Source organism: Corvus cornix, chromosome 1 (genome assembly GCF_000738735.6).
Source record: "Corvus cornix cornix isolate S_Up_H32 chromosome 1, ASM73873v5, whole genome shotgun sequence".
Lineage (NCBI taxonomy): Eukaryota > Metazoa > Chordata > Aves > Passeriformes > Corvidae > Corvus > Corvus cornix.
The window spans coordinates 111,751,331-111,778,578 of record NC_046332.1 but is presented as its reverse complement, the minus strand read 5'-3'; the positions used below and the strand labels follow the sequence as shown (position 1 = coordinate 111,778,578).

The window sequence follows — 27,248 nt, the reverse complement described above, 5'->3', positions numbered from 1 at the left end:
TTTTGTTGCTGCAGACTGCCATTACAATGCTTTCAGTTCCTCCTACATTCCCAACTATGAGAGGAATACTGCTGGCCAATCCCCAAATATAAACCCTCCTTCATCAATTCAATAATGGGACAAAGCATGGCCTTTCCCTGAACTGCATTCCTGCGCATCCCACTCCCTCTAACTGCTTGCAGCAAAAGGGTGCAATGTTTATGTCTGTGTGTGAGTATGTATCTACATTTAAAGGTTGTCCTTGCATTTGTACTCCTTTTCGGGTCATTGCAGACACAACCAGCACAGATACTAAGCAATGCCTCTTCTGACAGCATGTTCGATGATTTGGAGGTCTGTTACCTGCTGTCTCAGAATGTAAAAATTGCCTGGGGGAGACTTGAGAGTGGCAGCACTGGGAAATCCCTAAGATGAAAATGAAACATTGAGTTTTCTGCATGAGTGTTGTAACCACTAGATTTTGCTTAGCAGGCTGTAGCTTCCTGGGAGCTCAGCGAGATTTCTTAGGGCAACGCGACCCGGTCACATCCTGTAGTCCATCTCAGACGATCCCACAATCTTGCACTGGCAGCTAGCAGCGTTACAACCAGTGATGATGAAGGAGGTGAGAAGGGTCTCCCATGAGGGCTTGAGAGGACTTTATTCACATCTTGTCCCCGCAATCCCCAGAGGCAGAGAGACCTCGTGATTCGAGCACAGGGGGGTTTTGTCAGGGACCCAGGGGCATTCCCTGGGCGGGGTTGGGGCATGGGAACCAATGGGGAGAGCCCGAGGGAGTGGCCAGGCTTAGGGCAGGGAACAGTGGGAGAACCATGTGAAATAGGAAAAGCAATGGGTTAAGAGCTCGCCACACGAGTCTGAATGCATTTCACAAGACATGCATGATGGAAAGGCGAAATCCTCGTCCTTTGAAGAAGGAACATGGAGATTGATGATGCCAACAGAGCAAACATTTGGGTCCCCCTGAACTGCAGGTAATGGTTCCAATGCTATTCTGAGGACAAACACGAGTCTAGTAGGTCATATGGTGATGGTGGAATAAGGAATAGGGTTGCAGATCTTCACTGCATTTTATGGGGATTGAACTAGGGAGGTTGGTAGAACTCCATGCAGGAGTGGATCTCCATCTCTTCAAAATTACATCCCGAGACTTCAAGGAGGGATTTATGTCACCTGATTTCTCTATTAAAAAAAATATACATGTTTAGTTCAACTGAGTCAGCAGAATATCTGTGGTTGTTCACAGAGAGAAAAATTGCTATTGACGCCAATCTGAATTGGGCCTGTACTGAAAGTAATTTGGAATGGAAACTCTACATTTGCTGCTGGAAGAGCCTAAACTTAGTTTTCAGGCAAGTACTTGTAAGTGAGATAAACTTCTTTTGAAGGGAACTCAGGTCAGAACTGATGGCAGAAGAACACCTTAGATTTCTGTAAATATTATCTTGTATCTGGGGTCATCTCAGATGTCTAGTGGTCTTTGAAAACTGAGCTCCGAGCTCCTGTACTTTCTGCTTTTGTTTCTTCAAAATGTCTGGTTTTATGGGTGGGATTAAGTCAGAGCGTTTGAGAGAGGCTAAAGATTTATGAACAGCTATGAAAAAGTTATGGGCCACAGTGTTCTTGAGGTGGGGGGAGGCTACATTAGATATTTCTACTTTTGTGCTTGTGATCATGTGCAAGTTCATTCAGAAGGCCACAAATGAGAGTGTCAGTTTATAAGTCACCAGGCTGTGCAGTCAATTAATTGCTGATTAACTTCTACTGGCTGCCAAACAGAGCCTGGAAGCTGAAGATAAAAATATTGAAAATCCCTTTTGCTGATTTTCCTGTACTAGGAATTTATGTTGTGGTAGCAAATTGCTGAGCACTACATCTCAAAAATACCACTGTTTGAGGAATTATTGATAATTGTTGAGTATGCTTAGCACCCAACAAAAAATTAATACAGATATTGTCACCTGCAGATGACACAACGATAAAAAACCTAAGCAGTGCCAGTAAAACAAACCTAACGCATCATTTTCATGGTGAGGACCATGAGTAGGATATCCACTGTCTCCTGGAGGTTTTCATCCAGGAGCTACTTTGTCTTGCACGTGATAGGTTCTTGGTGCAAGGAAATGGAGTATGTAAATCACTTTCTTGCCAGTGGAAAAAGACAGACAACACAGCAGTACAATGACCAAAGGGCCAATAGCCTTCATTTTAAAGGAGGGTGTTGGCTAAATTAAAAAAGATTGCTGTGTGTGATCTCTCTGTTTAAAGTGAGTGCAGTGCCAGAGCAGCAGTCTCAGTCTGTGGTTGCAGCAAGGTGAAGCTGCTGCTGAGCTTTGCCACCACCCACCCTGGGTGACCACGGTGGCATCTGTGAGCAAACAGAGAGCTGGGACACACTTGGTCAGGGAGAGAAACACAAGGTTGACATAAGGGGAAAAACAATGTAAACACTGAATATGAAGGGAAAAATATGCAGCAAAACTCACATCCTAAGAATTTCAGTCCTAAGTGGGTCGTTTGTTTATCCCACCAGTCAAACCTGGCTGTGCAGCAAAGCAAGCCAAAGAAAGTCTCCTTTATTGTTTCCATGATGCTTACTCATCTAAAAGCCATTCCCCTTTTAAAATATTCTATTTTTAAGGCATAATTCCCACCTGTTCTTTGATCTTATACCACATAAGACATTTAGCTAATAACATCATCCATCAAATACCAACTTTCCTTTAGAGTTCAAACACAATCGACACAGAACCCTGTCCATCTGCTGGCCAGTGCCTCTGAACAGATCCATCTTGTGAATGGCCAGCTATGTTGCCTATTTTTTAATTAACCAGCTTAGGTCTGTGCTTCCCATAATCCTGCAGGATGACTAGGAGGCATTCCACAGGGAAGTGAAACACCCTCCTCTGCAGAGAAGAGAGTTCGGTGCATCCAGAGCTGTGATGTGCTTGTTGCAAGTGGGGTTTTCCAGTGGATGGAGCCTGCCTTCAGCCCCTCAGGGAATTTTTTTTTTTTTTTTTGGCATAAAATCACAACATTTTATAAAAAATTTTAAGGATAACTACTTTCAAACTTGGCATTCTTCAGACAAAGGTGTGTAAAGTAGAAAGACAATGCTTTCTTCTCTGACCAAACTTCTGAGTTTATTTGACAGAAACTTCAGAATTTCAGGACAGGTTGTCTGAAGCAGGGAAATTGCAGATTTGCAGACATATAGTTATACAGAAAATGCTCACCTGCTTACCCAACTGGAGAGGCAGGGAATGTCAGATGACTCAGCCGACCAATTGTAGTCAAGCAGCACAGCTTGAATTGAGGATACCTGAGATCAATCACAGTTAAAAAAGCCTAAGAAAAACTGGTTAGAAAAAAAAAGGAGATTAATGAGTAATCCAGGGAGCAGGTAGCTTTTCTGTGGATATTTTCCGAGTGCAAACAGTTATCAAATTCTTTAAATCATTACTGTAATATTCTTTACTTAGCTCCATTATCTTGCTTCTCAGTGGTTTGCTTTATCTTGCACATGGTGCATTTGTTCAGGAAGGAATTTGATTCAGGATTTATATTCCACTGCCTTACACATGGCACAGCGTCCTTATCTCCAGATCTGAAACAATAACAGCAATCAAAAAAGCGCCTACATTTCCTTCTATTTCCTGGCTTGCCAATAATAAGTCCCTGCAGAGGGGAGCTTGGCTGGTGGTGTTTTGTGATTTCTCAGATAACAAGAGCTTCACATTTCTGTGGAATTCCCATTTGCCAGCGAGCTGCTGCTGCTGCTGCTGCCCTGATTGATATATGACTGCAATGGCACTTTTCCATTTGACATGCCCCCTCTCTCCCTCACTCTCCCTCTCTCTCTTAAACAACAGCCCTAACTTTTGTGTGTTGCAAATATAAAAGGCAAGCCATGTGACAGAGGGACAGAAGAACAAAAGCATTTGGAAGTAACAGGACCTCTTCTTATCTCTACAAAGAGTTCGAGGAAAGGAAGGACTGGTGCATTTTCCAGAGGTAAGCATGCAAATAAGAGATTCCTACAGATTTTGAGTGTTATGTGGACTTAAGATGAGTGCTTAATCTCTTTATCTGACAAAGATATGTTCTCCTTGTACTGTTTTTTAAATTAAACTGTGCTTAAATTGAATCAACACAGCTCTAGTCCCTGTGTCTCCTTATCATTGTGTCCTTATCTCCTGTCTGAAGGTTGCCTGTATGTGGTCAAATAGGTAGCCCAGGGTGCTTTTGAGCACCTTGGTTAAACACCTACTCTTGTGAGCACGCTGAGCTCCAGTCTGCAGCTCTGTGCTGGTCCTAGCTGTGTGGCTCTGGAGTGAATGGACATGCTGGACTCTGCCCTGAATTCACCGAGAGAGCGCTCATATCGGCAGCACCCTCTTTGTCCCACTACGATAGGGCTCTATGAGCACCGGCAAGCCTGCTACTTTAAAGTTTGGCTGTTTACTTTTGTCACAACTTACGCCTGCTGTTCCCTTGCCAGTCATCTGCTGGAATGCTCAGAATAATTTGAAACACCAGTTTCTAATGTTTATTTAAAAAAAAAAAAAGCAATATTTATTTCTAGCTTTGTGTCTCACGCTTCGCGGGAGCACTCATAATTCGCACACTATTATTCATCCAAACTTCCGCCAGGCTTTCCAATGGACCGGACAGCACTGGCTGTGGATTAGGACAGATTTAGCATACACTCTTTATTGGCTGTGAGCTGCGAGGAAAGCCCCGGTGCTTTGCTGTAGCGCCCGGGGTATATTTGGTAGGTGGCCGGCGTGACACGCAGCGCGGCGTGGCTGTGCCGCCCGGAGCGAACACGGGAGGATGCTGACCCCAGACCGCCCGCTGAAGGAGAGGGAGGCTCTCCTCCGTTCCCGGCAGATCGTTTCCCTGTGTGTCAGCGCCAGAGGCACGAGCATGACTGTTCTCTGTTTCTGTGGGACGAAAGAAGAATTTCCCTGCGGTGAGCCCGGTGGCCAAGTGTCAGTGTAGTGTCACAGCGAGGCTCGGGAGCGGACACTGCCCCGAGAGAGCGCGGCTGAGGAGGAGAGCCCCGGCTCCCTGCGGGGACTCAGGTGAGTGAATTCATCCTACGAAAGTTCGATTGAATGGGTCCAGCAGCAAAGAACAGGGTAACAAAGAGGACCAGTCTCAGCACGGGGTTAGCTACTGCTGCAGTGTCACACAAAGTGTGTGCTGAGGGGGGCAATTTTCTTGTGACAAATCTGAATTTGCAAGATGTGTGTGTGTCTGTGTGAGCACTGACTCTTGTGGCACTGCCAGGCAGATTTCCTACCCTACACTGCAGTTCATTGAAATTTCTCTTATAGCCTCCCCATAACACATCTTGTTTGTTTCTGCCTGGGAGAGATGGCATGGCAAGTAACTTCTTAAGGTTTCTGCAGATCTTTAGAGACGAAAAATATGTTTCCTATATGCTACATGTTACTTACAGGTCCTAAAGCTTTGTAACAGTGGCTGAGAGGTGGGAACTCTGCCTGTTGAAAAAGGACTGGCAAAAGGTTTTCTAAAACCAGAATTAGGACAAACTCACTTGAAGGCAAATGATTATTTAAAACCAGCAGTGGGGAAAAACTCACTTCAAATCAGTACTTTATTGCAAAGTTATTTTCTAATAGAAGCAGCCCAGCTGCCTGGTGGGGTCAGTAAATGTGGCTGTAATAATCATGGTGCTATTATTTGTCCCTCCTCAAAAGAATATAATAGCTACATTTGGGACATTTACCTTTTATTTTTTCCCCCTTCCTTCTAAATTACTAATGATGCTCACTTTTTTTCATGCTGTGGGACCTTACTCATATATGTGAGTAGTTATACACATGAATAATTTCCTGGACCTAAACAGAACTCTTTGGTGAGTAATTACTTACCAGCTTGAATCAGGGGTTCCCAATGTGACTTATATATACATTGATATGCCCTTGCTGCTAATGAAATCTTATTTTGTATTATAAAACAATGCTTTAAGACTTTCCGGTTAAAAACAAATGTGGAAGGAATAGGTATTTCAAGCTAACAAAATAAAATGCAATTTGATTTAGGGACAGGGTATAATTAGGGGCTGCTGATGATTAGTTACAGGCTCATTTCTCTACCTGAAGGTGTCCCATGTAGGTTTCCTGGGTCTGTGCAGTCAGATTAATGCATGCTGAAGACTGGCCTTTGCAGAGCAGGATATTTGTTATGGACAGTCTTGGGTAGAGTTTGCAGTAGCAGTACCCCAGGTAGCTCCTTAGGCATGGCTGTTTCCCACAAAAGCCATCTGCCCCACTGGAACTGTCCCTTATGCACCTTTGAGGTTTGTGACAGCATTTTCATGTTCTTGGCTTCTTGCCTTGCCAGGACTGCAGTCTCTCTTGCCCAGGTGGGAGGGAAATAAGCCACCTCCTTGGCAGCTCACACTGATGCCTGCTGTGACTTACTTGACAGGGAGTCCTCCTGTGGTTGGCTTCATTCCCCATTTCTCCTGGGGCTGACTTTGTTCCCTTCCTGGCTTGTCTGCTCTCAGATGCACTAGGAAGTGCTCAAGGTTGTCCTTGGAACTTGAAGAGAATTGACTATCTGTGGTGAAAGCTTGCATGAAAACACTGAGACAGTCATTTTTGCAACTTGTCTGGTGGATTATTTGTTTAACCGAAGGAAAACAAAATTCTCTGCACCCCCCCAATGATTACTGTAATTACAATTATAAATATTTGATAGTTGTATTACAAGTATTACAAATTCCTCTGTCTCTAATGTCCTTCTGAGTATGAGGAGGGAATTGTCCCTGTGAGTTTTAGAAAAGTTTTGCTACATGAGACTGTGCCACAGCCCCCTGTTATTTGAGCAATCCACCTCTTGGAGCATGGCTGGAAGAGGCCACATCAAAGAAAGTCACAGACCCTGTGGCTGCAGCTATGGGGTAACTTGCTGGGGCAAAGGATTTTCCCTAACCCCATCCACTGAACTCTCAGAGACCTGAGGGTTTATAACCCTTCCAAAAACTCTTTAGAAATTAAACCCTAGTGGCTGTAACCCCCCCATACACAACAGGTCCTTTTGCTGTGCCCAGCTAAACTCTTGCCCTCTGCGATATCTTGTTCCACCGGATCATTGTTGGTTGTGTAAACACGTGTTTCTTTTCATCAGTGTTAGGTGTTCTGCCTCTCAGCTCCCCTGCCCTTCTCCATGTCCTGGTATCTTGGGATGGGGTGAGCAGCCATGTCCAGATCACCTCTTTTTCTGCTGCCTGACTTCACACTTGACGGTCCTTTTGCTGAAACTGAACTCAGTGGCAGGAGAAAGGTTTAGTTGGGTCAGGTTAGCTCAGGTGCCCCAGCCAAGAGCACCCCACTTTGACCACACTTCTGTGCATGCATATGAAGAGATGTTGCAGTCTCTGCTGGCTGTGATCAGCTGTTATTTCCTTTTTATATGTGTCAGTGTGGAACATATTAAAATTTCTCAGTAGTGGTATGTTAGGAATCCCTCTGATGCCCCACCTCTAACTTAGCAGAACAATAAAAGCAAGGTTGTAGTAAGCCATTGAGCAGCTGGTCGTCTATATATTCCTCCTTTTCTCACATAATCTAATTCAGACTATTATCTGGGTAGCAGTGGCACTACCACTTCCAGACACCATCAGTCCTTGTCCTGTTTGCTGGAATTTCATTGTGTGGCATCAAGATCCCTTCTACTACAGGAGAGTGTAGCCTCTCTTCTGGTGTGAGAGTAGGGGGCTGCTGGTGCCATGGAGACACTGGTCCCAGGAATTCCTCCTCCCCATTACTATTTTTCAGCTTCTCTTTGTTATTTTTCTAGTTGCATCAATCATTGTTACCGCTTTCACTTGTCACATTTTCGTGCTTGTTATTACTGAGCTGCAGACTGTGTCGGGCTGAGGCAGCACAGGTTATGTTGCCCTTTAAGACATGTGGGTTGAGGATCTGAGTTAATGCCTCAGCTCTGGTTTGGCAAAGGTTAAGCATACCATGGCAGTGACAATCACATTGCTGTCATAGCAGCACGGCTGAAAGGGAGTGGGACCTAGGGGAACGCTGCTCCGCTTGTTAGAAGACATAGAATTGTTACCATGGGCCAAATATTTAGGTTCCCTAATTATCAGAGGATAAGGTATATGGATGGTGGTCTGAATGTTGCCTGTGTATAAAAGAGGAAAGGATTTTGCCCCTGGGGTCAGAAGAGAGGGAACATCCCCTTCAATCATGTGCTGTCTCCGGCATGCATAACACTCTCTGCTGGTCCTAGCAGCAGGGATGTGTTTGCTTAGTGTTAAAGAATAGAAAGACCCATTCCTACTCCTGCATCTGTTGATAACTACAGGCCTTTGAGTTCTCTGGAAAATATGCAAAAGACAGGGAACAAAAACTGCCCACCTGCTTGTAACACACTCCAACAGGTAGAGGACACATGCCTGAATGCCCTAGACCTCTCAGCAACTTGTAATTTGGCCAAGAGTAATTTTGCCTCATGTTGGGTCATAAGACTGAAGTAGAGGTAATTACTGAAGCAAATCCTATAGCTAATGCTTGGCTGGGAACATTTGCACTGTAGCCAGCAGCCACCCTTCCTGCTTTGCCTCCTGAGAGGGATGGGCAGCCCTAGACTGCTCAGCTCTGCACCTGGTGCTTCACCGAGGAGTAATCCCATCCAGCACCCTCTGGATGGATGACCAAGTGGAAAATTGTATTCCTCTGCTGTCTGAGACTCAAGACCATGACTACTCTGATATTCAGTGAGACATACAAGAATAAAAAAAGAATCCAAGGCTGGCATCACCTTGCTATTAAATGGCTCTACTCCCTCATTAGAGAGATATCCCATGCATGCCCCTAATCAATCTATTTAAAGCTCCCTGGAAGCAGGAAAAGGAAAGAATAAAAATACAAGCACTCTTTTGTCCCCCAGCAGTTATTCTGTGCGAGTGTATTAAACCCTTTTCTCCGTGTTGGCCTGTGCCTGTCTGCTGGCGGGATGCCAGCCTGCAGTACCCACTGGAGTTTGTTATTTCAACCACCGAGCAGGAAGGCACCTCCTGCTCCCCCTCTCCTACTACCTGAAGGGCTGGAAATATTCTTGGGAACTTCAAAAGCAGAGGGAAGTTCAGACAGCTCAAGTGCCATTCAGCTGGATTTGTTCCACCTCACGCACCAGGTCGCCACGGCAGGAACAATTTTGGGGCCTTAAATAAGCCCGGGGAATCAGTCCTGTTTATGCTCATCCCATGAGTGCTGAGGCTCCCAGGGTGCTTCCATTATGTTTGCTGCAATTGCTGTGTTGCTTCTTATGCTTCAAATGCCATGGTCTTCCTATGTTTTCTTTTTCAGTCTGCTTACAGTCACAGGTATTCCTCTCCTGAAATATTAAAAAACTTAAGGCAGTCTCACAGCAAAAAATGGTTTGCAGGAGTTTCTCTCATTTACCGTATTGGTAAACAGTGGGTTTGCCATTTCTGACTGCTCAGAGGCAGCATCTCTTTTATCTTCTCGGGTTTGGAGGGACGATGCCTGCAGTCACTGGCAGTCACACAGTAGGACAGCACAGCCTTCGTAGGACCAGAAGATGGGCTTCTCTACCATGGATTACCAGATGAAGAGGCCTAAATTTCCTTCTTTTGAGCCTGTTTTCCTTCTTACTGCCTTTTTCCTTCCTCTCTCCTCTTCCCCACCAGCTGCTGCCAGCTCTGGCCAGGGGTGTGTGTTGTTTGTGTACCCTCCTTGCTGGCACACAGTGCCCTGCTGTGTAATGGGTGGATGGAGCTCCTGTACCACGGATGAAGACATTCCCTTGGCATGGAAGGGGACAAGCTCCATCACAGCTGGATGTCAGTCAAGCAAACCCTCTTTAGCATAATGAGACCTTGGGGGAACATTCACTTATTTAGACCTGTAAGGGTCTCACTCAAAATATTTGGTTTGGTAGTTGCCCTGCCTCAGGATGGGAAGAAACCTGTTCAAATGCTGTGTGGAGGCATTTCTCAAATAACTGGGGTTGCTTGTGTTCACCTGCTGCTGCCTGGCTGCCACATGGCCACACAGTGGCTCTGTCAGGTGTTTTGACAGGCAGCTGCAGAGTGGAGTGAGGATTTTTGACAGCATATACAGGAGGCCAGCTCCTTCACTGCTGTAAAAGAAATGGCCACAGTAAAACAGCTAGATAAGAAGATGATTGCATTTATTTACAGAGCTAAAAGATACACTGGAACTGACAAAGACTCTGAGGTGGTTCTACAGAAAGCAGGCTCAGACGCAGCATCTCATCTCAGGTTGTCTCTCCTACTTGATGAACTGTCCTCTGGAATGGCTCAGATTGTCACTGGTGCAATTCAGTCCCACAGCTCCCAGTGCTTCCCAAGCTGTTCCCAGGCATGGTGTGGATGGCTGCGTGGTCTGGAAGCCACCTGAGTGCTGTGGATGCCAAAGGATCTTTGGGAACAGACCGTGCTGCCCTTGTCATGGCGGTGGAGAATTTCACCCTGTGGAACAAACCCTGGTGGAGCCTGACTGAATGATTTGCCCATCACAGTTGTTTCCACTCCAATCCAGATCTTGGAGAGTGAAGCCCCCAAATCTTTATCTTCCTGGAAAATCTAAACTTTTCCAAATTTGATAAAGTTCTTCAGAAATCCATTTTGGTCTCATGAAGAACTTTGTGGCTTTTTTTTTTTTTGTTAGAACAGCAACAGTGAATTTACACATATGTCCATATATATACGCATACATGGTTAGTGACACTTTTTTAGGTCTGGAGTTTGGAGAAACTGAGCAGTCTTGCAACTCTTCTGTTTACATAAAATTCAGAATGAGGGAGCCACATGGTAGGATCCAAGTAATTGTGTTTACTAAATATGCACAGCATGCAAGGCCAGGCTTAAGTTATGTACACACACCACTACTTTAACGGGATTTTGGCAGCCTCCAAAACATAAAAAGCATTGAGTGACCTAAACTGTGCCCTCATCTTCAAGCAGGAGTCTCAAACACAGAAAATGCACAGCAAATGAAGGCCAAGCTGAGCATACGTGCATGGCTAACACAGGGGGCTCAGGGAACAACTAACTAGAAGTACACCATAAATGAGCTTGTCCACTGCTCCCTTCCTACCTTCCAGGGTAAAAGCTGAGCAGATCCAATAGACCTTTGGAGAACTGCTCAGCTCCTTATTTTTTCCAAGATACATAGCAAAAAGGGAATTTCTGTTTATGTTCTCACAAAGTGACTGGCTAAATCATTCCAGATGATGGAATGTTCTTCTGTCCTTAAAGCAAAACAAAACTTTAATCTTCACCACTCTCTAAATGATATTAAAACTATGATAAGAAATCTCCATTATTCAGAAAGCGGTCAATAAGAACGTGGAGTTGGAAAACCAACCCCACCTCTGCCCATATGTCCACATGTAGAACAGTCTTAGACTGTATGTTAATATAGTTTTTCTTTGGGTTGTCTTCTATTTTTCCCTGAAGTTTTTAGGTTAACAGCTGTAGCAGTTTTAGGTAACAGCTGTAACAAGTTTTAGTATGTTATGTCTGTATGAAATCCTGAAAGTTAGTTACATGGAAAGGGCACTAAGCCTGTAGCTAACAAAACCTCCTATATCTCAGTGAATTCTGAAAAACGTGAACTAGTGATTTTCATCCACTGTTAGGCCATATATTTCTGTAGCAAATTTTCAGCCTGAGGATATGAAGTCACCTTTGCATTTTTTTCTTCACAGGATGCCATAAAGAGGGAGGGTTTAGGCTTCCTTTTTGTTAGCTTGGCAGGTGAGCTGTCTACCACAGATTTTACGTGAAAAGAAAGTGAGGAAAAACCAGACGAAGTAGAATAACAAAATTTCTCTGTGGAATTGTTGATTTTAATAAAAAAGCGTGAATGAAATGAAACAAAATGTCATTGTAATGATGATTGATGATCACAATTGTATTTGCTTCTGTTTTTTGGACAGAAGTATAGACTGGAAACTACTTATGCCAATCCTGACAGCATGTGCTATAATTATATAATTATTTTTAATTTCAGACAGCATTTCAAAAGGAATGGAATTTTTAACTTAAAAAAAAATAGAATGCTAAGTTCAAGTGAAATGCCATTGCACAACAACAGCTGGAAATGGAAAATGTCACGGCAACATACCTCATCATGGTGATGTACCTAAGTGAAAATATTTTGACTTTTTTCTTACAGAATTAAAAATCTACACCCTAACTTCTATGTGTTTAAATGTCCCTCTAAGACTTTTTCTGCCATATATATTATATATCATATATGTGCTTGAAAAACGTTGGTGCACACTTCCCATAGGTGTGTCAGGAGATACACCTACACATTTTGCCAGTGTGTCTGCAAAGAACAGTAACCAGCTATTTCACAGGAGATGGATCACATTCACAGTGGTTTTCTCTCTTTTTTCTTATAAATATGTGATACTTTTTACTTCTTTCAAAGTATTGTTACCAAAGCCTGCTACATTTCTTTGTTAGTAGAGTGTCAGGGCAATTTTTAAAGACTGTGGAAGTGTTAATACTTTTTGTACTGTGCTTATCCTGAAGAAGGTACAGCCATATTCCTTTTCTCACACTTTTCCCTGTGTCTTTCCAGCTTTCTCAGAGTGTTTTCATGAGGCAGACTCTGTGTCATCCAATTATTTCCTGAAGAAAACTAAGGAGATAAGCCTTTGAAAACTGAGCCAGGACTTCAGATTTCTCTCACTGTATTAAATCATACTGATCAAAACCAGGGAAAGATATAGAAGCACAGAATTAACAGTGGGACAGAGAGAATGGGAAATGGGGATCCCTGGGTGTAATATCACATGAAATGAGACCGTCTAATATCAAGTAAATTTATTTGGACGGAGAGGGAATTACTGGGTGTGTAATAATGATAAACTATGTTGGAGGGAGACCTTGCCAAGCAGCATGTTTTGGTCAGCCTCTTTATAAAAAAGAATAGGAATGTAGGTAAAAGGTTAAACATGGAGAAAAAAATAGTGCATCCCTCCTCCTGTTAGCTAATCCTTGGGCATCATCTGCATGAACTGGAGTAGCAGAGTTCACTTCAGGGAGGGAGTCTGTCCCTGCTCCCATGACCGAGAGATTTCTCTCCTATGCTGCTAAAATGTTTGGAGGGATATTTATTGACATGAATGAGGCTGTGCATAAATATATCTGAGATCCTAAGTGTTTAATGTTGTTTGTTTAAGTTCTCTATATTGCAAAAGCATATGTTTTTTATGCATAAATTGCAAAGTATGTTTTTAATACCCCATTTGCTGAGGAAAATATACCAGGTCATATGTCAGACTCTGGGAAAAAAACATATTGTCATTTAAATCCACAGTCACATAATTTTTCCTCTCCTACTTAAGCACATGGATAATAGCCTGAAGCAAGAACAACAACAATGTCTAATACACAGAGCACCTTTGTCTCTCTAACACACAGAGCATCCCTAATAACATTTCTTCCCAGCATGAGACTTCGGATGTCACATCAGCACCATCCCAACTTGGATGAACTCTGGAAGTGTTTGTCGCTGCTAGGCACTCCTCTCACAGAAGCGCTGGAGGAGGCTACAAAGCAGAACACAAGTCATCAAGCACTCTGGTGGGGAGGCTGTTCGGGAGATGAGTATCAGTCGGTTTAGAGGACTGCCAGCAAACCAGAAAACAGTTTTGAAAGAGGCTTGTATAAGGCAATAAAGGCACACATCCGCTCTTTAAATACTCAAGAGGCTCTGCCGGAGCATTTCTTTGTGAGCAGGGAACTGTTTTATCTTAAGTTTTTTCAGAAAATCTTTGCACTTTTAACTGGACTGATGAGTATCCTTTGACTATCCTTCATCAGGCTGTGTTTAGATGGATAATTCACAGCTCTTTCAAGTTATATCTGTTTGTAGTAAAAGCGAAATTAATCACCCAGTTGGGACTAAGGGCTTTGTGAGAAGGATCAAGGGACTGTGAAGAAGCAGCTGAGGGAGATATTCTCCTTCCCCTGCTGGCACAAAGCTCTGGGCAGCGTTTCAAGGGCTGTCCTTTGCCTTTTCCCTAGGGAATCTTCTGATCTCCAATATGAACCAGAAACCCAGATGCCTGGGTAGATAGCCATATGTCTCCACCTAAACAAACTTATTCCTTGGATATTATGGAATAATAAATTTATTTTTCAGGTGCTGCTCTTTAATTAGTGGGGAAGAGGCTGACACTGAGCAAGTGCTGCCTGACAAGTAGGTAAGTAAAGCCTGTCTATGTGTGTGCATGGGAGTTTGGTACTCAGAGGGCAGGGCAGCCAGAGGCCCAGGTATTTCCTCATGCAGTGCAGGTTGGTGCTCAGCAAGTTCTCTGGGAGTCCACTTTCTTCATGCCTGGGCTTGGACCTTCAGCATCCCTCCATCCTGTTCCTTGTCCCTGCAGCACACCAGAGACAGGCAGCCTCTAGAGCCACAGCTCAGCCTGCCTCCAGCCTTTCCATGTGCTATCTAGGCCAGAAATTCCCATCTGTAACATGGAAGGCAGCCAAGCTTTGCCCCTCTTTGGCACTTTGAGTGGATACAGAGTCCTTTCGAATTGCAGAAATTTCTGATGTATTACTAATCACCAGTTTTGAGGGGAACACATTAGGGTCATCACCAAGTGGAAAAGAATGGCACTGCACCACTTGCGATGCTAAAAGTCAAAAGGTTCTCCCTGAAATGATAGAACAGTGCTAAAAGTAACAAGGCCTTGACATCTCCTTCCTTAATGCCATATTCCCTACCTACTCTGGGAATGATGCTCACTCAGAGCATGTATTTTGGCTAGGAAAGGTCCTGAGTGTCTTAATATTATTTATATCTATTTTCTCCAGAGGTCTTTTTGCTCAGGATTGTGATTTACGTTGCTTTTATTCCAGCTGGGCAGGAGTTTCTTTGATGGATTACAATTTCGGCAGACTCCAACCTGAGAAGAAGAATGACAGCTCAGACACTTAAACCAGACTTCTCACCATCCTGGAAAGGAACTGGCTTCCAGAATTTGGTGGGTTTTTAATGCTCTACCTCCCTCTGCTGTTACCAGCGAGAAGTTCCTCGACAATGGGAAATCATGTACTCGCGGCTTCGATTTCCATGCTCTCGCTGCTGGTGATGATGGGAGACACGGACAGTAAAACAGACGGCTCCTTCCTGATCGACTCCGACCCCAGCCGCTGTATGAGGCACCACTACGTCGACTCCATCAGCCACCCTCTCTACAAGTGCAGCTCCAAGGTAAGGCCTCCCCTCACCTCCTCACAGCACAATGCTGTGAGGGAAGAGTTGTTCAAAAGAGCCATTCTGGGTGATTTTCTCTGCTTAAGTTCTTATCCACCAAAATCGAGCTGCAGGGGGATGCAGATGTGGAGACATCTTGTGTGTACATAAGAACTGGGACTGGAGATAAAGGCTCTTGACTCTCACCTTTTCAAAAGGAGAAATGCATGATGATGGTAAAATTTACATGCAGTAAATTAAAAGTTTCAAAGGACCCCATTTGGGATCTCAGCTGATGGTCCCAAGGAGATGGGCTAGTTTGGGAGTTTAGATCACCCCAGTCACCCATCCTTCAAGTGGGTGTTTAATCTGGAGCATGTAAATTCATAGCTACCATAAGTGAAGTACTGAGATAAAGAACCAAACTCTAAAATGGTAATTAAACAAGGTTGTGAAGAACATTGTTTATTTTCTCCCTGCCCACTCCCTTTTCAAAGCCTTTTTTTTCATGCAGAATGACACTTGGATGGTAACTGTAGGGCTTAGGAGTAGATAGAAATACAAGATTGACTTTCCTTTGGGATTTCAAGCCTGAAAAGTTTTGTGTCAAAATGGTTTAGCAGCCTGTGCATGTAGCCTACAGACATTTATTTCATTATGTGGAGAAAAAGAATTGGGAGAAACAATGGGAAAATCCTTACTGGTCTCTTTTGTCTTGTCCTAATTTGTTCGGTCTGAGTTAATACAGTCTGTACATTCAGATGAGGGGGCCATCCCTCTGTCCCATGGGAAGCAGCTTTGCCTCAGGCGCTCACATCCCTGGATTAAGGAAAGGGAACAGCTGCCAGCACCAGTGCCTTTGCCAGCCCTGTGTTGGGTAAGAGAGTGATGGGAGGCCGGAGTGTGACAGGGTTTATGACAAGTGGGGTGCCTGCCTGATGACAAACCCCAGCAGCAGGGATCCTGGGAGCATTCATTTACAAGGAGAGAGGACTTACAGAGTTGAGATGGATGCAGCACTGGCTGCAGACACCCCCAGATGCCTTCGTGTGCAGAACGAGTTCCTTGCTTTCCATAATCAGTGCAGGGGTGAGGGAATGCCACAGGTAGCTGCAGGTCATAAAACCTAAAATAAAGCACAAAGAGAAGTGTCCACAGCAAGTAAGACCCACTCGGTGCTCTGTGCACCAGGACAGCTGCTGTGCACTGGGACAGCCGGGCTTGTCCTGTGCCTGCTCAACAGAGAGGAGCTGACAGCCTCAGAATTGCACACAGGGAGCCCTGCTCTGCTCTGGGCTGCCTTACACTGTTCTCTCAGCAGAGCTGTCTGCCTGGCTTTGCACAACCATGCCTGATTCACAGCAGTGGGAGCCCAGAGACTTTTGCCCTACTTCTTCTGAATCCAAACAGTAAAATCATACATTATTTGAGATTCAGGAGAGGCCTTTTGATTTGCCTGTAGCCTAGACTAGACTTTCTTACCATGTGGGAGACATCTGGCATTATCAGAGAGAACTGCAGAGGTGCATCTCTTTGTGCACTATTGATTTTGTCACAGTTGACTCCAGCGAGAGGCAAAGGTGACAAAATGTAGGTGTGTGGGTGGTGTGGATGACTTTTGCTTACTGGTATCTGTGTGCTACCAGTCCTCCCCTCTCTTCATGTTTCTGATCACCTGTTAGACCAGGCAGAGAGGGAGGAAGGGAGGAAGGGAGGGAGGGAGGGAGGGAGGGAGGGAGGAAGGAAGGAATTCGGAAGGAAGGAAGGAATTCGGAAGGAAGGAAGGAAGGAAGGAAGGAAGGAAGGAAGGAAGGAAGGAAGGAAGGAAGGAAGGAAGGAAGGAAGGAAGGAATTCGGAAGGAAGAAAGGAAGGAATTCGGAAGGAAGGAAGGAAGGAAGGAATTCGGAAGGAAGGAAGGAAGGAAGGAAGGAAGGAAGGAAGGAAGGAATTCGGAAGGAAGAAAGGAAGGAATTCGGAAGGAAGGAAGGAAGGAAGGAATTCGGAAGGAAGAAAGGAAGGAATTCGGAAGGAAGGAAGGAAGGAAGGAATTCGGAAGGAAGAAAGGAAGGAATTCGGAAGGAATTCGGAAGGAAGGAAGGAAGGAAGGAAGGAAGGAAGGAAGGAAGGAAGGAAGGAAGGAAAGAAGGAAGGAAAAACGGAAAAGAACCCATCAACAATTCACTTTTTTAATCATCCCCAATGACATAGAAAAGCAAAAAAGCAATCAGGCCTTTAGGAGTGGGGCTGATGGAAATGAGGACATTTCGGTTAGATTTCATCATAATGAAAAACATATAATTTCAAAACTGAGCTTTGAGGGAAAAGTTGTTGACATAAACATTCTCAATTCTGGCTACAAAAGTCAGTGATTCTTTTTAAATCAAGCTTTTAATGGAAATCATATTTGAAAATATTATCACATCTTTTGGCTTCCCAAATTCCACAATGGTTTCAAGAACACTTTTATAACAGTACAGTGATTTGTATGGACTTTCTCACGAAATGGAAAATGAAAACAGTTTCCATACGAAGTGAAATAATTTCCTAGAAAACTTTCTTAATTCAAGCTTTTTTTTTGTTTGTTTGCTTTGTTTTAAGGTCTTGGGGATCTGAATCATCCTGGTAGACATATGGCTTCTGTTCTGGATCTAGCATGTAAACACAGAGGAATATTAGACATGCTAATGGAAACTAGATGCAATGTCTGCTTATATATATATATAGTGATAAAATGTAACCAACACAAAAAATGGAAAGTTCTGGGGAGTAGCTGTGGGAATTGTGGTACCTCTTGTTTCCACCAAGTTTCCACTGTGGAAGCCTGGACTGACAGTGGCAAGCAGAGACTTTGCCCTTTTTTGGGTTGATAGACTGGTTTCACTGAGATATCCTTTCTCACTCCATATGTTTTCCCTTTGGGTGCAGCGTAGAGTTACAGAAGTTAAAAATGGCTTCAGAAATTGCAAGACATATTATGTTTGCTGTCTGTCCTGGTTGAAAAAGGATTATGTCCACCATTATGTGCTTCTCTGTGGAGGCTGCCAATTGTACCCACATGGGAAGCAGTTCTGGTAAACATCCAGCCAATATAATTTAATCATTAAAATCCCTTTTGCTTGTGGCTTCAGGCAGACGATGAAAACAGTTTTCCAAATCCTTTGGAAACATAGTCCATTATAGTAACAAAACATACAAAAGAGACACAAAAGAGAGGTGGAAGAAGGCCATTTATTCCAGAAAAACAGTGTTTTCCTTTGTCTTCAAGGAAATGTTTGTAGCAGTTCATGAGGTATTACCTTTCCTGACTATATTGGATTTACCCTGACCTCTGTCATGGAGACCCATCGATCTCCATCGATGTGCTGGGTTCTCTCACTGCTGCCAGAGACTCCTAAATTCCAATTTTGGCTGTCACAAGTGCTTCGTCCAGATGTGCCAGAAGTGTGCTACCACTGACAGCCTCGCACTCAAGAATCCAGCCCAGAGAGACATGGAGCAGATGAAGAAAAATTCAGCAGATGTTTGAAGACATTTACTCCCGAGGTAGCTCAGGAGATTTTCAGTAATGTCTGCTTGCAGCCAGGCCACAGGAACTATGTGAAAATCTGTTCTCAGGCATCTCAGCCCATCTGCTTTCAGGCTTCAGCTTGTTGCTGAAGGTGAAGAAAAAGGACTACAAAAACCAGTTCACAGCTTCTGGATTTCCAGAATACAGCTCAAATGATTGGAGTCAAATATTGCCTCAGATTCAGGTTGCTCTCTTTTGTACCTATGAGACAGTTGACTTTAAATAATACTGATAATGATAGTGATAATGATAATGACAATAATATTCTTCCCTAGCTGCTCATAGACCCATGTGGTTCCCTTGTGGTAGGACACTGTGCTTCTGGATCCAGCCCTGCAAGGTGACATGCACAAACTCACATGTGCAGGGCTCAAGGGGGGCCAAGAGGTGTCAGGTTATAAAATACCCACATGTTTTTACTATATATACACACCCACTGCATTATTGTGCTATGCCATCATGGCATTACTAGTTATTTAGGTGATAATCTCTATTGCACTATAGTACACAAAGCAATAAGCAGCTGGTGCAATTGATTAAAAGGCAAAGCAAAGCTTTCAAAGTACGTGCTATTTCCAGCTCATTTGCACACCTGTCAAAATCCACTGGTGCTGTTCTGGATTTATGAAGAGGAAGGAAAATTTTGGTTAGGACAAAACCTTCATAGCCCAGAAGGTTAGAAAGCTATGAAAACGGAAAATTTGATATTTTTTTTTAGCCTGAAAGTTCAACTTGATAACCTTGGGTTTGTGCCATTTGTAAGAGTTTACACTGTCATCCAAAAACAAGGTATAAAACCAACACTGTGTGATTCTACATTATATAAATACTGACCTTAATCTTATGAAAAACTAAGTAGCCGGAAAAATTGCAGATTAAAATTAGAGCCTCCTCAGACTAAAGCAAGTCTTTAAAGACAAGGCTTACAATTTATAAATTGTAAATTATAAATTATAAATACACTGGCACATTGACTAAATATTGGCTGGGTTTGCATAAGGAAGCCAGCTGTTTATGAGAAATATATTCAGACAGACATATTGGCACATCAGATAATTCTACCCCATAATTACTCTGGACAACTCTTCTCTAGTCCTGCCAGTTTCTTGAGGGCTTGTTTTAGTTTTATTGGCATTTCTGAAAGTACCTGCAGATACAGGAGCAGATGTGTGCCATAAAAATTCTTAGGGTAACAGTACCAGAAAGTGACTGATTTTTCCAGCTCCAGAAGCATCAACCGCCAGAAGTCAGCCCCAACATACAGCAATGTGTGCTGTCACATTTGGGCTGAAATCATAGAAATGATTGGTTGGAAGGGACTTTAGGGACTCTGAACCTCCCAAAAAGGAATTTCTGGCTGTTGCACATCCCCCTGTACCACTCCAGAGGAGAGTTCAGCTCTGTTGTCTTTGAAGCCTTTAAAGAGTTGTCAGGTGCTGATGGATTGCTCTTCACCTCCAAAATTTATAGGTGATGATCTCAAAGGTCTTTTCCAACCCAGTTAACTCTGTGATTCAGCCAAATGTTTGGGAACAGCCTGTAACACACAGTCTGGTGAACTGGTCAAAGCAGGGGACCTAACAAGAGGTGTCAAGATGCTGGGAAGAAAACTAACTGGGTTAAATGTCTCAATCTGCTCCTTTCCTTTGCAATACAGGCAGGATTAGATACCTGCATAGCTGGTATCTAATTAGACACCTTCACCAGCTGCCTGTCTGGGAAGTGAGTTTTGTTTACCAAGGGGAAAAAAGTGGATCTTTATCTGTGAGTAATGGAGTGACAGCACTGTAGTGATTGTCCCTTTCATGTTCTCTATACACTAAAGGCGCTGCTATTAAGGAGCTTGACAGAGCTGATAGGTCTAAAGCTTGGGTGTGACTCAACCATACACTGAAATTTCCTTCCCACAGCTGAACTTAATTTATGTAGGAATATGCAGTACCACAGGAAGGATACCATAAATTTATGCTACAAATCTTAAAAGATGGCATATTTGTCAGAGGGCAACAAGAACCCATCTCTTAATTTAACTAAGAAGCAAGATGGTCCCAAGCACAGGTCATCAGTTCACGAAGACATCTTCCTTGTGACCTCTATTGACTGGAAGTGTAGTCACTAGTATATCAATACATTAAGACATTTTCAAGCAAAACATTTAGCATGTAAGTGCTCTTGGAAGAGTCATTTTTAAGCACTGCACAATGGATGATCAGAACCTTTTCCATGGATGCAGACAGTGCTGTCATTTCCTACTTGATTTCAGGAATATTCTCTCTCTCTTTTATCTCATCTTTCCTTATGACTCTGACTGAAGAGAAAATTAAACATTCGATGTACCTGCTTGCATGACTTAGAGATTTGCAGCCAGTTGAGCTTCTGTAGAGAAAGAAGCCCAAAAAGGTTTAACACTGTAAAATATTTGCTGTTTTCAGATTGTCTGGAAAAAAGCCATGAGATATGTGCAGCATGGTTAAAATGTAATGTTCTCCCGTGGTCATAGGAAAGACTTGCAACTGTTTTACTGCCTACTTTAGATGATATAATAAGCTGATATTGAAGTTTGTGTTGGTTAAGGATAATTAGCTGACATGGATTTAATATTTCCGTTCCCATGAAAGTATGAGTCTGTTCAAACTTTTACAACACCCGTTATCAAGGTGGTAACAGCTGTTTCCAGCACATCATTTGCTGAGCTTTAGAGGGTCCTTTCCAAGATTTATGTAGTTCTTAATGCTCTATCCATCTCTGCTCAACAAGGGGTTTTTGGGGAATAGGTGACTGACCATGGACTTTCCTTCCTTAGTGACTCCCATTGTGCAAGTTACCTTGTTCTGGTCACAGCTCACATGGTGAACTCAGAAGAAACAAGGAGCTGCACTGCTTTTGGGAAATCTCATGAGTCAACCCTCATGTTTGGCAACCTATTCAACTCTTCTTACATTTTTACTGCCTTATGCTATGCAGTGCATGTTATATAGATACAACTGATGCAATGATATATAGATACACATATAATTGCAAATACATGTTCAAGGTGATCTTTATCAAAGGGCTGAGCTAGAAACATACTTCTTTATATTTCTGCTTTGCATGCTCATAATATCTAAGAACTTGGACATTTCGCTGTCCCTGAGAACCAGTTCTGCTGATCACTGGTGTATATACTCAAAACACTGGTAAATACCCAATCAAAGTATCAGTCTGGCTGATGATTTAAGGGCTTGGCTGCTACAAATCTGGGGTCAGCAACTCGCAGTTGTGGTCACAGTGTCTGGAAAGCAGGGCTGGCTGTGATCATTTGGGGCCCTGAGGTCAGTCCAGGTCCTGCAGTCCTTGCTGGTGTCAGTGCCAGGGACTTCAGGAGGAGCCTTGCTTTTCCTCCTGCCCACATTATCTCCTCCAATCTCTCAGACACAGCGCAGGGGCAAAGCACGGTGTGGGGCTGGGATGCAGTGACAAAACCCCAGCCAGGCTGGAAGGAGGCTCCCACCTGCTGGTGTCAGCTGTGTGCTGGGGACACTTTCCCTAACCCGAGTGTTTTCTTTCACAGATGGTGCTGCTGGCTCGCTGTGAAGGCCGCTGCAGCCAGACCTCGCGCTCGGAGCCGATGGTTTCCTTCAGCACCGTCCTGAAGCAGCCCTTCCGCTCCACCTGCCACTGCTGCCGGCCCCAGACCTCCAAGCTGAAGGCCATGAGGCTGCGGTGCTCGGGGGGCATGCGGCTCACGGCCACCTACCGCTACATCCTCTCCTGCCACTGCGAGGAGTGCAACTCCTAGGGGCCAAGGGGCACAGCAGACGGGGGACGAGGGGGTGCTGCTGTTGGGGAAGACTCCCAAGAAACAATCCTAGGTCAGGCCCGTGCTCCAAGCACACAATTGCAGCGAGGACAGGACTAACCAGGCTGGATTGAATCTGAGAGCAGAAGTACAAAATATCCTGGGTTGCTGGAGGGTGCTGGTACCACAGTGTGGGCTGTGACAAAGGCAAAAGCATGAGGACTTGTTTTTAAGAAGCCTTTCTTTTTTTATGAAAGGATATTTTTGAGAGTTTCTTCTTTTTCTGACTCAGCTCTGACTACAGAGAGGTGCTTTTACTTTAGGCTGTGGGCAGCAGGGGAACAGAGAAGAAGGTCAGCCAGGTATCAGCACTGCAGTCTGGAAGCTGACATTTGGACAGAGGATGGGCATCAGTTCCCACAGACAACCTCTTAACCTATCAATTTATTCTCAGTTTTCTAGTTATACTGGCCTTCAAAGCAAACTGTGCTGTTGGCAAGGGTCATCTGTTACTGACCTAGTGGCCAAATGTTGGATAACTTTAACTGTGGTTTAGCAGAAATTACAAATAAACCATTGAAAAGTGAACTGGATATGAAATGCCATGCTTGGAATACCCAGCCTAGCTGAAACAATTATTTGAACCCTGTGTCATCAGAGTTCAGTGGCTGAGAAACTCTTGGGAAGGGAAAAGTCATGAGGCTCACTATTCCCTTCTAAAAGCCTGTAAGTGTGACACACCATGTCTGTCACAAAAGCCATTATTCAAAAGCTAAAAACTCATCAAATATTAAAATGCCACATACTAAATGGAGTAATTTCTTAACTTGAGTAGACCTGTTGATGTACAGAACCAGAGCCACCAGAATGATGACTAAACCTAGGACTTATTTTCATGTATAGCTCTTAGGCCATTGAGCAAATACCATTTTGCTTTTTAAAGACAGGCAATCCCCAAATCCTAAATCTCAAAGCAACAGGAGATCCAAAGTTTGGGCATGGTGTTTGGTATTTGCTGAGAAACTCTGTCCCTCCTCCATTAACATGAGGTTTTAGGAAGGTTCACTCACAGTCTCTTGTGACTGCAAGGAAACAACATAAGTGTTCTTCTCTCATATTACAATTCTTATCTTATTAAATGGCAGTATATGCAGTCAGCCCGCAGCATGTCTGTGCTGTTCACAGAAACCTGGCTGAGCCATCGTTTTGGTAGAAGTCATGAGAGTGTTGAGAGCATCTTTGCTGTGTAAGAATTCAGGGTCAGTAGCACCCATGAGCACAATCCCACAGTTATTGTCTGGGATAGACAGGATTGGCTCCCATGCACAGCAATGTCTGGCAGGGTCCCATGGTAAGGAGGGAAAGTCCTTTCCAAGAACAGAGTTCAGCCCATCTGTTCAACTCCACCCAGTTCATCTGCAGCAGATGCTATCCACAGCAGCTGGAGGATGCACACTGCTGTGTGTGACAGGGAATCCCCGAGGTCTGACAGAGCACAGCAAGAGGAGTTACTGTGGCTGCTCAGGCAAAGCCTAATTCCTTTGCCTCATGATGAATGCGTATGGGGTGTGAAGGCAGAGGTGACAGACACTGGCCTTGCAAGCCAAACTCTGGAGTAGGATGGCAGTAAGAAGTGGAAAGCCATGGGGGACAGATATGACCACGGACACCAGTTAGAGAGGTTTGTGATACATGGGAAGAACTGTCTCTGTCTTCTGAAGGTGACTTGGAGATGGTCATTTTTCAATAACACAGAGCTGTGGGCAAAAAAAAAGGGTGAACCCAACCCCCAGAAGCTGAGTGGCTCAGATTGAAATGTCAGAACTGGGTGTGATGAGCCCCAGTGAGCTCATTAGGCACCATGTGTTATCCCAGGACTGTCAGTCATTCCTTTCACGTCTGATGCATGGTCTGAACATCAAAGGGCCAGCACAGGGAGTGTGAGCTGGGCATTATCACCAGACTACTTTATATGAAAGATCATATGTGCATCCCTTTTTCACTCTCTTTCAACCTCCAGCATCTAAAGATCCCATTATCCAAAAGAGCACCACCCCCTACTGTTAATTATATATAGCAAATTCCAGTCCTTATTCAAAACGTCAGCAATACCTTTGATAGCCAAATAACTATAGAGCAAAATATGTGTGACCTCCAAGCGTGGGTATAGACACTGCTGCACACCAGCGGCACTATGCAGCTATCTAAGGAATGGGAATGTTTGAGGGATAATTGCTATATCCAGCATCACCTCCCCCCGGGTCGTGCTGCCACTGGTCTCCTTTGCCAGTGCAAAAGAGGGGGGGGGGGGGGCGGTGCTGGGACACAAAATCTGGGTGCTGCAAGTGGCTAAAATGGTTGGATGGGACCTGGCAGAACATCATGGCCCTGATTGTGGTCCTCAGGTAAGAAGAGACAGTGGGGTTCAGCAGAGACCATGCCTGAGCCAATTTAGCAAAAAAAGAAAATATCTGTAGTGAGAGCAGCGCTTGGCTGGTGTTTGTACCCACACCCCCCTCTCCAACACAGAGCCAGAGCTGTAATTGCTCAAACTGGCCTCACAGAAGATATTTCTGTTTCAAGAAAAGCTTTTTTTCCCTCTCACCCCCCTATATTCCTTCCACTTTTGCTCGGTTCCTCTGATGAAATCATCACCCTGTGACCTCAAAGGCTGTTGCTAGACATAAATGTTGAGGTGAATCCAATATTATCTAACTGAACTGTGGAGTTGAATAAAATGCATGGAAGGAGTATAACAGAAATTATCAATGACAACAAAAACTAGTTATAAATAGCCACAACTTGATATTAAACAATGAATCAAGCTTTCAAATTCTCTTTTGGCTTTGTCAGACAATCTTTATATTAATATTTAAGAAAAGGAGGAGCTATTCTTCAGAACCAAATGCCCCAAAGTCAGTTATAAATCCATATTTTGAGCCCAACCAGTCTGTCAGTGTCGTATTATGGGGACCCTGAACTGTTCTGCTGTGTCAGAGGGTGGTTTGACTCACTCTTTCAGGGTCACACACCAGAGAAACCCCCTTCTAGGTCTCCACACTTTCACCCACTATCAGCGACCGCCAGCACCCTTCAAGGACTCACAATAACAGTTTATGGAATAATATTCTATTAATAAAATGGTGACAGGTTAAGGTTCAAGGATTGCAGGTGATCGTATCTGACGGCAAAGACTATTCAAACAACATATTAATTCAAAGCAATATCCTAACAAGCTCTAATCCCCAATAAAAGCCAGCTCAAGATCATTCAATGCACACAGAGTACGATTCTTACCCAAGGAGAGGGGTTTCACCACAGCTGCTGATTCAACAGCAGGACATCTTTATCTGCCTCAGTTTTCAGATGCTGTACCACCAAGAAAGTACCACCAAGTTACCTCCTCTGCAAGGGTTTCAACAGAGCCTGGCTGTAGCATCCTTACTCCACTCCACTCCACCCCACCCCACCCCTCTCCACTCCACTCCACTCCACCCTCTGTTTAGTCCCCCTTAGACTGTGTGGGAATTTGGGCATGCTGACCATGCTCTGTCCAGGGAGAAGGAGCTGTATTTTCCCTCATAAAATCTGTGCCATAGTCTTTTTACCTCCAGTCATTTTCCCACACATGGAGACCAGAGGCAAACACCAGAGCTTCGGTGGTACCCTTTATTTGTAGGAAAAGTCTTACAATTCCCCCACAGTTTGTGCCTATCAGAAATAATCTGTGATTTGCCAGAATAAAAGAGCAAATTTTAATTATTTTGCTCCCAGCTTCAAAGCCACTTTGCTGGTTCAACGTTTATAAGAATCATTAAATGGAATCATGCACTGCTTGCTTGGAGATATCCCCCCTGACAACACCTTACCTTGCCTGCTGACCTTGAAGAACTTTTACCAGGAGTTCCTGAGCCTGGCTATCTCCCAGTGGCCTTTATCAGGGCTTTTGTAAGTTACTGTCACAGGCCTCAAGCAGTAAAGGACAGGCAAAATTCACTGACATCCATGGTACACCACAGCCTGTGCTGGGCTTTCATGTGAGCCTTTCTTGAAACCTGTTTGCCAAGTCCTTCCAGACCTACCATGAAGCCCTGAAGCTCAGGCAGGACTGTGTGACTCGCAGGCAGAATGTTTTTGTGAAGGAGGAGGGAAATAAAAGAGGAGAGGTTACTGTCCCATAGGAGTAGTCCCATGCTCTGCTGCTCTGTGTGTCTAATCTCAGTCCTTAGTCTGTGATGTGAGGAAAGAGAAGCCCCTGAGCTCCCTCCTGTGGGTGAGTGTTTTCTCAGTGCCTAGACCTACTTGTTTAAAGACAGTAGCTTCTTACAGAAATTGCCTGACATAGGATTAAACCCCCTACAAAACACAGTTCTACTTAGCAAAGCATTTTTCCTCTGACTTGGGCCATAAATATTTTTGAAAAATCCAAATGACCTTAAAAAAGGCGTTGTAAGGAAGGGAAGAGGGAGGATGTGTCTTGCTTTCTTTGACTGTAATTATTTGAAAGGCAAGGAGCTGACAGCCTTCTAAAATAGATTACATTATAGGTAACAGGTAGGGAGACTGATACCCTTGCAAAAGTGCATTGGAAATGAGCAGCCCAGTGAAGTTTGCTGTGTTGCAAATGTATGTACAAAT

At 44.0% G+C, this 27,248-nt stretch overlaps 1 protein-coding gene across 5 annotated transcripts; it reads left to right on the top strand.

The window, feature by feature from the left end:
- The first annotated feature begins 3,677 nt into the window (after positions 1-3,677).
- Positions 3,678-23,203, top strand: LOC104686236 (norrin cystine knot growth factor NDP). Of its 5 annotated transcripts, XM_019283088.3 has the most exons (5): positions 3,678-4,014; positions 4,779-5,087; positions 14,205-14,265; positions 14,935-15,281; positions 22,383-23,203. In XM_019283088.3, exons 4-5 carry the CDS (start codon positions 15,063-15,065, stop codon positions 22,608-22,610), a joined length of 447 nt encoding a protein of 148 aa, XP_019138633.1. In that variant the 5' UTR covers positions 3,678-4,014; positions 4,779-5,087; positions 14,205-14,265; positions 14,935-15,062; the 3' UTR covers positions 22,611-23,203. The 5 variants fall into 5 exon arrangements, with proteins under 5 accessions (XP_019138633.1, XP_010392885.1, XP_010392884.1 ...); XM_010394583.4 differs by lacking the exon at positions 4,779-5,087; XM_010394582.4 differs by lacking the exon at positions 4,779-5,087 and having other exon boundaries at positions 14,927-15,281.
- The last annotated feature ends 4,045 nt before the right edge of the window (positions 23,204-27,248 follow it).

Coding starts and splice junctions, on each gene's coding strand:
- LOC104686236 (XM_010394583.4), top strand. CDS start 15,063: ATGCTCTACCTCCCTCTGCTGTTACCAGCGAGAAGTTCCTCGACAATG. Junction 15,282..22,382: donor TCTACAAGTGCAGCTCCAAG/GTAAGGCCTCCC, acceptor TTTCTTTCACAG/ATGGTGCTGCTGGCTCGCTG.